This window comes from Nyctereutes procyonoides, unplaced genomic scaffold (assembly GCF_905146905.1).
Source record: "Nyctereutes procyonoides isolate TBG_1078 unplaced genomic scaffold, NYPRO_anot_genome, whole genome shotgun sequence".
In the NCBI taxonomy this organism is placed as follows: domain Eukaryota; kingdom Metazoa; phylum Chordata; class Mammalia; order Carnivora; family Canidae; genus Nyctereutes; species Nyctereutes procyonoides.
In genome coordinates, this window is record NW_026575047.1 from 32,079,811 (window position 1) to 32,094,898 (window position 15,088).

At 55.6% G+C, this 15,088-nt stretch overlaps 1 protein-coding gene across 19 annotated transcripts in view; it reads left to right on the top strand.

The window, feature by feature from the left end:
• The window catches only part of ABLIM2 (actin binding LIM protein family member 2), a 141,430-nt gene that overhangs the window by 82,593 nt on the left and 43,749 nt on the right, over nt 1-15,088 (top strand). For 8 of the 19 annotated variants that reach the window (XM_055326106.1, XM_055326104.1, XM_055326105.1 and 5 more), the window contains exons 9-13: nt 1,166-1,243; nt 7,822-7,968; nt 10,204-10,236; nt 11,849-11,969; nt 13,895-13,993. In XM_055326106.1, the coding sequence (XP_055182081.1) occupies nt 1,166-1,243; nt 7,822-7,968; nt 10,204-10,236; nt 11,849-11,969; nt 13,895-13,993 (478 nt within the window). The remainder of the gene's footprint in view (nt 1-1,165; nt 1,244-7,821; nt 7,969-10,203; nt 10,237-11,848; nt 11,970-13,894; nt 13,994-15,088) is intronic. The other 11 variants (XM_055326108.1, XM_055326117.1, XM_055326118.1 and 8 more) reach the window with 3 other exon arrangements.

The following is a 15,088-nucleotide window of genomic DNA, read 5'->3' on the forward strand; positions in this document are numbered from 1 at the left end:
AGAGACACAGGCAGAGGGAGAAGCAGGCTCCATGCAGGGAACCCGATGTGGGACTCGATCCTGGGACTCCAGGATCACACCCTGAGCTGAAGGCAGGCGTTCAACCACTGAGCCTCCCAGGTGTCCCCCGATCTCCTCTATCTTATAAGGACCCTCATCAGATTGGATCAGGACCCACCCTAGTGACATCATCTTACCTTAATTACATCCTTAAATGCCCTCTCTCCAAACATGGTCCCGTTCCTGGGAATGAGGGGTTAAGGCTTCAACATATGAGTTTTGGGAGTCACAGTTCAGCCTCCAACATGGCCCTCTCCAGGCTGCTGGCACCACTGCAGAGGCTGTGGGCCAGGAGGGTTGGCAGCCAGAAAGGAGGCAGCAGCGGGAGCTGCCAGCAGGGTGGGGAGGCAGGTCCAGGTTCTCGGCTGGGGAGGCCTGGGAAAGCCAGGCGGTGGGTGGTCCAGTCAGGGCTGAAGCTGGAGCAGGAGAGGCGGGCAGCTGCCAGGTCACGCCCTGCAGGTGGGGAGAGACTCAGGCCAGGGAGTAGGGCAAGAGGGAGAGTGTCCAGGGGTGGATGGCCCTGATGCCGGGGACAGAGGAGAGGCCAAGGAAACCAGAACCTCAGGGAAAGCAGGAGATGTGCTTGGGGAGGGAGGAGGGTTGGGATGGACATTTGAGGAACAGGTCACAGGGGTGGTGGCTGCAGACTCTGAGAGCAGTGGATTGGGCTGGTAGGACGAACAATAACCCCCCAGCCCCATAACCTAGCTGGAAAATAACATCTCTGAGCAGCAAAATTCTGGGTAAAAGCGATGGCCTTTGCCATCAGAGTGTGCAGAATCACTTGAAAATGTATCACTTGCTCTTGTCCTTCCAAAAAACAGATAATTTCTGTGCGTGCAAGCCGAGCGGTCATCAGAGTGTTTCCAACCATGCAGAGAGCTCGCTGCTGTGCTTGTAGTGGGTGGCACCTGCTGCGTCCGTCTGATTATAGCTTTCCGGCAGCTCATTCAAGCCTGTGTGTTTATTTTAAGAATTCTTTCAACCTGCAGAAAAAAAATCTCGTTACTGGCATTTCTATTGGAGTGTGACCTGTGATAATTGCATCTGGAAGGTTCTGTCATCAACATATTCTGTATTCAGTCTCCTGTCTCCTCCTTTCCAGGAAACCAGGAGCTCCTCAGAGAGCATCATTTCTGTACCTGCTTCCAGCACCTCGGGGTCTCCAAGCCGCGTGATCTATGTGAGTTGGAGGGCTGGGGGGTAGGTGGTGGGATAGTCGGGGCCTGGGTCATTGCTGGGGGTGCCCTAAGGGGCTGCGGTGTCCTCAGGCTTTGGGGTGCAGGGCCAGTATTCTCGCCACTGCCGTGAGGCACAGCCTGCTGCAGACTTCGTGGGGCTCACTTGGAGCCTTGAGGACTCTTGTGCTACCCTGTTAAAGGGCAATGGGGCACAGAGATGTGTTCACACTGTTGTCCACAGTGGTGTCAGATTAGTATGGTGTCCCTGTCCTGCTAAGGACAGCTAAGCTAAGGCTTGCCTGAATAAATAATCCTTGGAAGCACATGGGACTGGGCAGGTGCTACCAATACTGGTGCAGATCTGCCCCTGTTACCCTGAGTGGTGTTTCTAACATGCTCCTACGAAAAGCATGTTGAGGATAATTTGTGTTATGCAATCCCATTTTTATTAGAGTGTATGTGTGTATGCATGTGTGTGTGTGTGCATAGGTATATGTGTGTGTGCATATGGGTGTATGTGTGCCTGTGGGTGTGTATGTGTATGAATATGGGTGTATATGTGTACAGGTATATGTGGGGTGTGCATATGGGTGTGTATGTGTGTATATGGGTATATGTGTGTATAAGTGTGTGTGCATATGAGTGTATGTGTACAGGTGTATGTGTGTGCATATGGATGTATATATGTGTGTATATGGATGTTTGTGTGTATATGGGGGTTTGTGCACTGGGTGTGTGTACATGTATGTGTGCAGTCCTGTGTATACAGGTGTGTATGTGTCTATATGGGGATGTGTGTGTATGGTTGTGTGTATGTGCATATGGGATGTGTATGGGTGTGTGCCTGTGCACATGGGTATGTGTATGCATATGAGTGTGTGCGTGTGTGTATGCGTGTATGTGTGCATAATTTACGCGTGCGGATTTTCCTGTGAGTACCAGACTTCATCATCTGGGGAAGAGCTCCAGGACTCAAGGTGCAAGGAGGGGGAAGGGGCAAGCCCTGGACTGGGCATCTGGGCCTGGCTCCGCTCCTGCAAGGAACAGCAGGTGACTTGGGGCACGTGGCTTCTCCCATCCCCCTCCCGCCCGGTCAGGACGTTTGTTTTCTATGACACAATGGGGGTTGGATTTGCTCTTCCTGATACCTTTTCAGCCCTGAATCTCATACTAGTTGGATGCAGAGGCATTCCTGACCCTAATTCTGATAGGTAACAATACCACATACTCTAGTCCTTGGGAGAGCGTGACCGTTGCGAGCCCGGAGGGTGAATTGCAGAGTGGCGCTTTGTGAATGTGTGCTCAGAGGCTCAGAAAGGCGGTATGAAGTCATCAGACCAGCTGTGTGCCCTTGGGTGAGGAGCTAGCCTCTTTGAGCCTTGAGAGCTCATCTGTACCAAAGCGACCCACAGTCGCTGCTGTCCAGGGCCCACGGAGGGACTGCGTGGGAGCCCTGAGTGCAGCCCTGGGCCAGAAGGAGGACTTAGGAAATGCTCACCACAATGATCAGTGTGACATCTGTGCTCGTAGCTTGGCCGCCATTGGCAAATAAATCTCAGAGACCAGGTGGCTTCAACCACAAAAATGTAGTCTTTCCCAGTCCGGAAAGCTGGGAGTCAGATCCGGGTGTGGGCAGGGCCGGTCCTCCTGAGGGCCCCCTCCTGACCTGAAGTCTCCTCTCGTGGCCGCCCCTCTGTGCACGTCTGTGTTCTGATCTCTTCTTATAAGATCACCAGTCAGATTGGATCGGGGTCCATCCTAGTGACCTCGTTTGATCGTAATCACCTCTGCAAAGACCCCATCTCCAATCGCGGTCACACCTGAGGTCCTGGGGGTGAAGGCTTCCACATGCGTATTTGGCAGGACATAAATTCAGCCCATGATGCCATCAACGTCATGGAAGATCCTAAATATGATCCCTGTTACTTCAGTCAGACCATATCTGTTGAGTGCTTCGCAGGGCGCCTGGTGTGGGCAGTGCTCACAGTGGTTACTGTGTGGCCTGTAATAACTGCTTGCTGAGTGTGAGCTACCTTTTTCAACAAACTGGTGTTTGTCAAGGACCTAGGTCCTTGCACGATCATGACAGTGAGCAGGGACACTGACCACTGTGGCCCCAGCTACTTTAAAGGCCCTGTGACAGTCCACAGTGGAGCTTACTGGGTGTGCATTCGACCAAGGCAGATGGTATCAGCTTAGATAAACTTCCTGCTCGGCGAATACGGGTGCCCTGGATGCCAGTTTTAAACAGAAGTCCTCCAACAAGTTAATTTAATTCAGTCTCCTGCATCTGAACCGAACCCATGGAGGTGCAATGAGTGCAGGGTACAGCAGGGTTCATCCCGCGCTCCTCCTCCTTCCTCCTGGGGTTGCTTCACCCACTTAGATGCTATTCAGAGATGTGCAGAAATTTGCAACACAGTCTTGAACCTGGGAGCCTCCACCCAAGAGCACACACGTCCAATTCCAACATGTGGGGTCCATGCACCATGGCCAGCGCCCAGCTTGGCCACATCTGCCTGGCAGGCCACAGGCCAGAGTACCCCGGCTCTCCCCCACACATGAGGGTGGTGTGAGCACCCAGTCGGCACACACCCATGGAATCCTTCACCAGGGAGCTGTGCATCTGGTGAAGCAGCCCTTCATCTCTCAGGGCTCTGCCCTGCTTTCTCTTTGGTCTTCTGCTGGCATCTGTTGCTGGCCTACTGTGCACCTGACACTGCTCAGTGCTGGGCCTCGGGAGGGTGCTCAGGTCCCCGAAGGATGCCAGCTGCTCGGCAGCCCTCCAGCGCAAGAGGAAATGGATAGCATTCACTATCCTACCAGCCAGAGTAGCCACTGCTAATATTTTGGGGCACGCCCCTTAGGTCTCTTTTCTCTGTGTGTAATTTTTTTTTAACCCAAATGAGGTCATGAGATTTTATTGTAACCTTTCTTCGCCATGGCAGTAAATCAGTAACTAGGCATAGCATAAAATCAACATTATTACATGATAATGTATTATTATGACAGCTTATTGTGAGGATTCTGTGGTATATGGGCACATACTATTATTTTTATTATGCTAGATGGAGCATGGGAGAGAAATAAGTGAAGAGAAATCTCATGAACACCTACATACCCCGGTGGCCTTCCACCAATTAGAGAGCATAGCCTGTTGTCACGGCAACCGCCCCTAGGCCGGCAATGGGACAGGATGGATCTGTGAGCCTACGGGGCAGGACAGATGCCGGGGAGCCAGGACCAGAGACTCTTGTCCAGGGTGGGAGCGGGCAGTATTGGTGCCATCAGGCCACCTCTCTGATCCCTGCTGTTGGGGGCTAACCCAGGGCAGGGCCAGCCTTGCTGACCCGTGCATTGCAGGGCTGAGAGCCACAGGCGGGCATGTGCTCTGATGGTAGCGGGGCCCGAGGCAGGGAAGGGGGTCCATCTGCATAGGGACCTTTGAGTGCAGGCCTTGCCTCGCCCCTCATTCCAGTGTCAGCTTTGATTTGATGTTCACAAAATCCAGTGGGTAGACAAGACATAGGTGATGTTCTCGTCTTGTAAAACGGCCCAGAGAATCCAGCTGATTTTGGCAAATGCCCCATGGATTTTACTTCAGTTTGGCAAGCATGTCCCAAGGACCTTGCTGTGCCAGGCACAGATTAGGGCGAGGAACTCCATGGTGAATCAGATAGTCATGGATCCCTGGGAGCTGCCAGCCCCAGAGCAGGGGAGACAGATGCACCAACCAACGTCAGCACCTTTAAAGGAGACAAACATCCAAGCCGGATGGTGGAGGGAAACAGGGATGGTGTTTCCAAGAGGGGGACCTGGACAGAGTCTGGAAGAACCAGAGGGTGAGCTAGGCACAGAGGTCAAGGAGGGGCATTACTGAGACAGCAGCAGGTGCCAGGTCTTTGGGCTCCGGGTGGCTGGGGAGCTGTAAGGAGCTCCGCACAAACAGAAAGGTAAACCACTAGGATAAGCAGGGGCATGAGAGCCCCTGAGGAGCAGTTCAAAAGTTCTGATCAAGGCTCATCCTGACTACAAATGACAGACTTAGGATTTGAGCTCAGGACTTCCGAACCCTGCCCAGGGCTCCACAGGGAAGAGTCAGAGGTCTGAGACATCAGATGTTCATGCTCAACCTACATCACAGATGGCAGTGTTTACCCCAGGAGCACTCACCAACTCATGAGAGCCTTGGAGTCAAGTGGTCTGGGAAGGCTTCCTAGGGGAGGTGGGCTGGGGCTACTGAACCCTGGCATGCGGAGCCTCAGGGGGAGCAGGCCAGGAATGCCAACACTGCATTTGGGGGCTGCAGCAAGGGCTTGCGTCATCCACCCAGAGGGGCTGCCGGAAGATTTGCATTGGAGGGCAGTGTGCTGCTCAAGCTCCAGAGACACAGGCCTGGCAGAGAAGAGAGTGATGGTGGGGAACATGGCTCTGGAGTCAGACAACCCGGGTCTCTTCCCACCACCTACCTCCCTGGCTCTGTGACTCTGGGTGAGCTACCTATCCTCTCTGGGCTTTGCTTTCCATGTCTAGGAAGTGGAGTAACTGTGGGTGCTCCCATCATGGGCTCACTGTGAGTATTTGGTGAGTGAATAATGAAAGACTTAGACCAGTGTCATCCCAGGGAAGATCTCGTGGTGTCGGCAGGTGCTGTCGGTGATGTTTGTTCAGGGCAAGTGCAGCCGGAGAGCCAGGAGGCTCTTACCAGGTCTAGATGAGAGCAGTGAGGGCCTAGACCAGAGCCACCTGGGTTGGAACAGGGCAGCTAGTCCCACTGCAGAGAGAGTGTGTGCCCCATGCTGGCCCTGGCTCAGTCGCTGGGAACACTGGGCTTGAGAAGAAGGTTCTCTTGGGGTTTAGGTAGAGCCGAGCTAGTGGGGCAGCCTGACTGCCAGCTTTGCCCACGGCTGACAAGGCCAGACTGAGATGAATCCTGAGGGAGACATGGTGGGGAGGAGGTGACCACGTGTGTTCCCTCCAGGATGGATGGGAATGTTGGCACCCACAACAGGAGCATGGGGACCGACACAGATCATCGTCCCTGCCATGACAGCTGAGGGTTGTGTGTGTGTGTGTGTGTGTGTGTGTGTGTGTGGTTCTGCACAGCTCTAGGACCTGTCTCAGCCACGTGCCCCCAGGCAGGCCCCCGGAGCCAGGGAGGAGTGGCAGGGGCCGGGGCAATAGCCTGGGAGTGGTGAGGTGATGCAGGGGAAGGACAGGTCACAGGGGAGCGGGTGGTCAGTGGCTCTCACCTGAGCAAATGTAGTGGCTCCAAGTACGTCACCAGTGAGCACCTGCTGTGGACCAGGTATGGTCCTAGCCTTACCTGAGGTCATATCCCAGCTAACCCATCAAGTGTCAGGCACTTTGCTGCCATATCTGAAGTGCTCAACACTGTTGTGTGTGTACATGTGCATGCAAACGTGAGTGTGACCATGGGTGTGTGGAAGTGTGTAGTTTGGGTGAGTGTGATTGTGTGTGCAAATATGTGCCATTGCATGGGAGCGTGTGGGTGTGAGTTTGGGGGCATGAGTATGTGTGCCAGTGTGTGACTATGTGTAAGTGTGTATGTGTGAGGGTGTGGGCATGAGGGGTGTGAATGTGGATTGGTGTGGGAGTGTGTGTGAGCACGTATGCTAGCGTGAGAGATGAGTGAGAAAGTGAGCATGTGGTCTGTGTAGGAGGGTATGTGGTATGTCTGCAAGTGTGCGTATGTGAGAGGGTATGGGCATATACAAGTTGTGCAAGTGCATGTGCTAGTGTGTCCTAGTATTTGGCCGTGGGTATGAATGAGTCCATAGTCCTGGGCACATCCTCTATGTGCATGTGCATAAGTGTATACACGGTGCTTGCATGTGTGTACACGTGTATGTACACACTATATGTATATTTAAATGCACACATACACGTACATGTCATAGGTGTGCATATGCATGAATGTGTATGTGTATTTGCACGTAGACACATGTATATATGTGTGACTTTTAAGGGTCTGCATATGTCTATTTTAACACGTATGTGTTTGCATGCTTGCACATATGTTGCCTGCATGCATGCACATGTATGTTTGTATGTCGGTGTGTTTTCACGTGCTATATATTTGCATGTACTCACACATGGGTGTATGTGTTTGTGTGCATGCACAATGCACGTTATGTGTGCTTGTGGATATGTGTATGCATATGTATCCATGTATTTGTATATACACACACACATGTGCATTTTCACCTGTGCATGCACAAATGTCTAGGCCATGGACTGAGTCTCGCTGTGTGCTGGCTCGGTGCCAGGCAGCTCACCGGCTCTACCTCTGACCCTGGGGCTGTCCCACATAACCGTCCCTCCCACTTGGGGAGGGAGAGAAGTGGAGGCTCAGAGAACACACTTCCTTAGGACCCTGTGGTCTTCTCTGACGGGGCCCAGGGACCCAGGCCTGCAGGACCATGAGGAGCCCCCGCACGTGCCTTTGCCCCTGCATTTCCCCAAGCCTGCTCCTGGGGGGGCCCCGCCGTCCACGCGGCCGCCAGACCTGCCGCCCTCTGGGTCGTAGATCTACTGTGCCCTCTGCTTTCTCTCTCAGGCGAAGCTGGGCGATGAGATTCTCGACTACAGGGACTTGGCGGCTCTTCCTAAAAGCAAGGCCATCTATAACATCGACCGCCCCGACATGATCTCCTACTCGCCGTACATCAGTCACTCGGCGGCCGGCAGGCAGAGCTGCCACGAGGTACGGCCCCCGCGGCGGGTGGTGCGCCCACGGCAGGCCCGGTCCGCCTCCGCCCTCTCTGACCCCCGGCCTCCCGTAATCCCCTCTGGTGGCCGGTGCGCATCCCCCTTAAAGAGGCTCTGCTCGTCCTGGCAGGATGGAGGGTGGAAATGTGCTGATGTGGGAAAGTGCTGAGAACCAATTGAGAGTCTCCCCATCTTCTCAAATTTGGGATGATTCACATATTGTATAAAATGGATCCTTTTCTTCCTTCCAAAACATCCCTGGCCTGGCTGCCACCCCCAGCAGCTGGCCTGCCCCTCTGTCTCATGACTTCCTGGAGCCGATTGGGCCACCTGTTTGGACCACCAGCGATCGCTTCCCTAGTGCCCCATTGGTGGTGTCCTTCCCTGGTGACTTCTTCCTCTTGGCTCTTCTCCATTTTACATGGAGTCTGCTCCTGATTTTCCCCAGTCTTTGGTGGTGTTCAGACTCGGGTGTGGCCGTGGGGTCCCTATCTGCACCCACCTACCATGTGAGCTGTGCTGTGCATGGGGCTTTATCATCTAGCATCTGGTCTGCACTGCAGTGGACAGCCCTGGAAGAGGGTCAGAGAGGTCAGCTGACTTGGCCGGGGTCCCCCAAGCGGTGAGCCGCAGAGCTGAACAAATCCAGGCCTTTCCGCCCCCTAAGACCACATGCTGGCTGTTTCCTTAACTGCCCTTCATGCTTCCTCTGAGACGCGGGAGATCTAGAGGCCTGGGTTCCACCCATTGGAAGCCTTGGAACACCTCCCTGGTTCGAGCTTGAGCTTTCTATGCTGACTGGCTCATGGGTCCCCAGCCAGAGGCAGGGCCACTGTGAATGCCACATGTGCACGTGGCTGTGGAGCCTGGTCACCCTCTGTTCTGCTCCTTATGGGTCCCCTGAATGTCAGCACACAAACAGAGCACAGCCTTGCATGCAAGGAGGTGAGCCACACACGGAGCCTGAGTCATGAGGTTCCTGACACCACATGCCTCCAACGGTGCACAGTCTGTGCACCACAAGTGATTCCTGCCAGGGGGTGTGGGGACGTGAGAAGGGAGGGCCGTGCGGTCCTGGGACAGATGTGTTCACACACTGAGGCTTTCCTGCCAGGTGCTGGACAGCCCAGGGGGACAGAAATCCTGTGTCCACTGGCCGGTCACGCTGCCGTGGCTGAGCTGTGTCCGAACTGTCAGGGTCACCACTCACCCCTCCGGCCTCCTCACCCAACCCTGTCCCAGACTGTCCTGTGCGTCCTGTCACCCCGCGCTGTGGCAGCGATTGTCCCAGGATGCAGAGGAGGGCACCAGGCTCTGGGGACGTGCCTGCCCAGGGCCATGCAGCTCACAGAGGCTGAGGTGGGACTGGGGCCAGGTTAGCCAGCCCTGGTCACCGTGGCCTTCACACCGGCTTCTGCCATCACCTGGGGGCGTCAGAGGCCCCTGCTCCCCCATCTCAGGCCCCCCAGGGCTGTCCCCTCTTCAGGCCCTGCCACACTGTGGCTGGGAGCTTGCTCGGTGGTGGTGTCTGTGGGGGCCCTTCTGTGGGCAGATGATGGGGTGGGGGCCAGGAAGCCACAGAAGGAGGGTCAGGGGTCAGCTGAGCAGACACGGGCCTCAGGCTGGACAGCTCTGGTGGCTTCTTGGGAATGGCAGCCTCCTGGCAATTGCCATCAATGCAGGATTCCGGCAGGGAAATGCTCAGAGACCTGGCTTTATCTCCCTGAGCCTCCATCTCCCCTTCCATGAAATGGGAAGATTGGGAGACACTTACCCTTTCCATTCTATGGAGAGAGGACTCCCCAAGCCCTGAGGCCCAGAAAGGCCCTCTTTTCTCTGGGCCCCTTGTCTCTCCTTTCTGGAGAAAACCAAGGCTGCTAGGCTCATAGGATGTTGCCACCCTGTGCCCTGAACTGATGGTCTTCCTCTTGGAAATTATGTCCTCTTGGGAGAGCAGTGGGCATCGAGGAGGGCCAGGATGGAGGCACACTCCAGGGTTGGTGTGAAGAAGTGTCCTGGGAACCTCTTTCTCAGGGTGCCATTGACTGTATGTCTTCAAAAAGAAGGTTCTGAAATCCTGTGTCGTGTCTTGGGGTGGGGTTCCTTTCCCTATGGAGGAGGGGCTGGTCACGGGGACATCTGTGCCCTATGCTGTTTCTTGTCCCCCCTCCCCCAAGTGACCGCCTGGTGCTGAGACACTAACAGGACACTCTGTGTGTTGTGTCCACAGTCCCCACAGGTACTTTCGCCAACGCCGACCGAGGTAACTGCCTGCCCCCCAGCCAATGCCCCCCCGGCTTGTGGTACTGCCACCCGGGTTATAAACATAACCACCCACGGCACCCCCAGGAGGGCCTCTGTGGCTCTTGACTGTGAGGTCTGGGGCCATGGTCCTCGGAGCCTGAAGTGCCGTCCTTGGTGTTGGTTATTTTTATAATCAGGTCTCATCTGCATGCTTCCCCAGTACACCTGTTGGCCCTGCAGTCGCCGATACGTGGGATATGGCATTCTCGAGGTCTGGGTCCTGGCTTCCTGTAGGGAAAAAGCCCTGGATCCCGGGTTAGCCTAGGCCCACCTCACACTCCTCTGAGTGGAACCTCTGAAGCACCTGGATCCACGCAGATGAAAATTCTGGAAGCATTTCCCTATCTAAGAGCATTTATAGTCAGCAGCTGTCTTCCTGTTTCTCAAAGCTACTCAGTGGCATGGACAGGTGCCAATTAGACTTCAATCTGCATGGGCACCAAACCCTCAGATCCAGGAATGTGGCAACCAGCCCGGACGAGCGGCCCTCAACGCCCAGCCTCGAAAACCACATGTGGCTGGCGAGCCCCAGACAGGCTAGGCAAGGACAGGACGCCCTTGGGGTGGAAGCTGGCCGGTGGGGCTGTGTGTGCGGAGGATGCCCAGAGATGCCACTACCTCTGGGGAGAGAGTGCCCATCACCGTGGGTGAGACGGGCCAGGCAGGCTCAGAGTGGAGCACAGGTGACAGCTGGCAGGTGCGATCCCAGCCAGAGGGCTGGCCTGGGCAAAGCGTGGAGGTAGGGGCACAGGCAGGAGTTAGGGACAGTGGCCCCACTGGTTCTTAGGGGGCAGAGGTCAGCTCAGAAAGGGTGAGAGCTGTGAGTACCAGACCCAGACTCTCATCTCCCGTGTGCTTATCCCTGTGCTGGCCTCAGGGGCAAAGCAACAGCGTCCACCCCACGGCGGGATGCTGGGCTGGGCTGTCTCACAACTCTGGCCAGCGTGCCCGGCTGTGATGGGCCCAGCAGCCTGCTCTTCCCCATACCACGGTGTCATGCCATCTCATACCACCTGCCACCTGCTCTGACCACTCCAAACACTTGCTCATCCTGCTTGAATGGAGTGTTGTGGGCCAGTGCTTGTGGGTCTGACTCAACCTGGCCTTCGGGCCGGGGAGGGGTGCCTTCCTACTTCCTATACCTGGGAGTCCCTGTTGAGTGGGAGGAGGGGGGAGGAGAACACAGAATCTCATGGTTCTCAAATCTCTCAAAATGTCATGGTTGTAAGGAGCTTGGGTCCTAGAAAGGACGGGGCTGGAGGGGCCCCAAGAGGGTGTTGGGGAGCCAGGTGCCTCCACCACATCTTTGGGAGCCCAGACATAGGGAGGGGCTGATGGAGACACTGTTCCCTGGGACCTGGGGGCATGGGGACTGTGCTCAGGCCAAGGGGAGTGTTGGCCCAAGGCCAGGCCCCTCCCTGGCTCTCCAGGTGTGCCCTGCAGGTGCAGAGGCTTTCATCCTGGGGCCACGTTGAGTCAAACACTGGGAGGAGGGTGAATGTGCGGCATGGGGGTGGTGGCGGGGGCAGTGCCCTCGACTCCGGGGTTCACTAGGCTGTCTTCCCTCCCAGGGGGATCAGGATGACCGCTCCTACAAGCAGTGCCGGACCTCCAGCCCCAGCTCCACTGGGTCGGTCAGTCTCGGGCGCTACACTCCGACCTCACGGTCGCCCCAGCACTACAGCCGTCCAGGTACTTAAACCCCATGGCTGCTCTACCCCCCAACGAAGCTGTACGTGTTTCTTTTCCTCTTATGAATCTGTCTTCCTTTACTCAAGGGCCGGGTGTGGGATTGCCAGTAAGTGATGGGAAAGCCTGTCCCTGTAACGTGTCCATGAAGGCTGGCCCCTCTCATGTCTAGGAGGGAGGAACACAGGCAGCTAGTTACCCTAATAATTAGAGGGACGTCTGCTGAAACACGCAGGCAGCACCAAGTACTTAGAATCTAGCGGGTGTTTCAGTGGCAGAGATATCAGAAAGGTGAAGCAGCATCGATGGGGGAGACCAGAGGTCTACTCATCCCAAGCTCATGTGGGTCCGGGGGGGAGGGGTTGAGCTGTGAGGGTAGCATTAATGGCCAAAAAATAGTTAGAATACTTGTTGACACTTCACATGTAGTTGGGTCGGTGGCCCCAAAGACAGTCATCCCCATGGGACAGTTGGTGAGAGGCCACTGCCCCCTCCCAGCAGGGAGATGCCTGGGGCAGGGTGCTATCCACTCCCAGTCCACCTCCTTCCCTGCCTGGCGCCCAGCTCTGTATTGCTTGCCCTTAGCTTTGAAAACTCATCGTTGCCCTTGGTGTGTCAAAGCCACAGGGACACTCCATGCACACACTGCCTCCGTGAGGGGTTTTTCCAAGCTGCTTCCTCCGTGGCCAGCTGCCGCATGACTCCATTTCCACATCCATGGACTACAGCTCGAATTTTCACAGCCTTTGTGGAAAAATCAACTCATTCATTTGCAAAGTTATTTTCATGGACTCCCTGCAATGTTCTTGGAACATCCTGCTCAATAAGTGGAAAGTGGTTGAATCAGTGAGGATGTGAGTGAGCAAGTGTGTGAATGAGTGAGCGAATGAGTGAGTTATCCAATGAGTGAGTGAGTGAGCGAGTGTATGAATGAATGAGTGAGTGAATGAGTGAGCCAGTGAGTATGAATGAGTGAATAAATGAGTGAGCAAATGAGTAAGCCAGTGAGTGAGTGAGCATGTGAGCAAGAATGTGAATGAACAAGTAAGCAAATGAGTGAATGAACCAGTGAGTGTATGAATGAATGAATGAGTAAGCAAGTGAGTGAGTGAGTGTGTGAATGAATGAGTGAGCAAATGAGTGACTGAGTGAATGGATAAGTGAGCAAATGAGTGAGCAAATGAATGAATGAGCCAGTGAGTGTGTGAGGGAGGGAGGGAATGAGTGTGTGAGTGAATGAATAAGTGAGTTCGTGAGTAAGCAAGTGAGTGAGTGAATGAGTGAGAGTGTGAGTGAGCAAGCGAGTGAGTGAGTGAGCAAGTGAGCAAGTGACTGAGCAAGTGTGTGTTGTGAGTGTGTGAGTGAGTGAATGTGTGAGTGAGCAAATGAATGAGTGAGCGAGCGAGCAGGCGAGCAGGCGAGTGAGGGTGAAGGGCAGTCAGCCTCCTCAGTGCCCTCTCCCAGGCCCCCCTCCTGACCCCCGAGCACTGTGTTTTGGGTCACCTGGGTTTGGTGGCTGTGCCTGGCCACGCGGTCACCTCGGAGAGCCAACACGTGTATGTCAGCACGTCAGCCACGTGGCCGTCAGGTGCGCACTCGCCCCGGTCTGGCCAGCTGCTCCCCACCAGCCTCTGACGCCAAGGAGCCTCGGAGTGGAGTGACAGGCGGGGCTCCGGGGCTGGTGGGTAAAGTCCAGCAGCCCCGGGGCTGCCGCCCTGTCCCTCAGCGGGCAGGGAGTCCTCACTCGGAAGCTGGGGCAGACTGGTCTAAAGCGTATCTGGTGACCCCCCTCAGGTGCCTCAAAAAGGTGTGCTTTCTTCGGGAGAGGAAGCAAAAATGTTCCTAGCAGAGTGGGGCCTAGGAATATTTTGTGGCTTTGCGGCCAGCGAGCGCGGGGTGGACTCTGACTTGCTCTCTGTTGCCCGCAGCTGGTACTGTGAGTGTTGGTACCAGTAGCTGCCTGTCCCTGTCCCAACACCCAAGCCCTACATCCGTGTTCAGACATCATTACATCCCCTACTTCCGAGGTAAGGTGCGCAGTGCTGCGGGCTTGGGCACTCGCAGGGCGTCTGGCCACACGTCTGTGTCTTGCTGTCCTGTGTCCGCCGCATGGCTTCCCCGAGCCCTGTGTCTCAGCCCGTGCCCCTCGCTGTGTGTCTCGTGAGTCTGGCTCCGTTTCTGTTGGTGTATAAATGTTCCTGGGAGGAGGACGTAGGTGGCTTGCCGTGGGAAGCGGTGAGGAGCGGAGGGCGAGCAGCAGGGACGGGAGGCTAGCTCTCCCTAGCGTGGCCTCGGCCTTGTTCTGAGAGCCTTCACCCGTTACCCCCATTTCCCTTCCCACATCCGCTCCGTGGGGCAGAGGGATCGCTTGCAGCCATCATCAGGAGCAAAAGCAAAAGCACGGAGGGGCTGTGATTTGTTCGTGGCCCCGGGGCACGTGGTGGCCGGGCAGGGCTCTGGCTCCTGTCTCCTTCCAGGGTGCAGACCCGCCCGCTGTCCACATCCCTGCATGGATAACGTATACGAATCACACCAGAAAAATGACCAAGCTCGTTTCCTATACATCATGGGCTAAGCCGTGTCCCCAAGATTCATATGTTAAAGCCTTAACCACCAGTGTGACCGCGTTTGGAGATGGGGTCTTTGGGAGGCCAGGAGGGTTACATGAAGTCACTAAGGTGAGGCCCTAATCCAATAAGATGGGAGGCCTTACGGAAGAGGAAAAGACACCGGGAGAGCTCTCACTCTGCATGTGCTCAGAGGGAGGGCCTCACGGTCACGTGAGGACACGGTGACCATCTGGCAGCCAGGAGGACGGCTCTCACCAGAGACCGGACCTGCCACACTTTGGTCTGGGACTTGCAGCCTCCAGAACTGTAAGGAAACACATCTGTTGCTGAAGCGGCCCAATGCGGCACTCGGTTCCGCAGCCCTAGCCGACCGAGACACCATGGAGAGATGCTCCGGGCGTCAGAGGGAGCAGCAGTGATGTTCTTACTGACGCCCCCAGAGGTGCATCAAGGTCCCCATGCTGTCCAGCCGCAGAGTGGAATATGTCCATCCCAAAGGGACCTGGAGGCGAGCCAAGCTCAGCTGGATTGTTCCCCCATCTGATGGTCTCA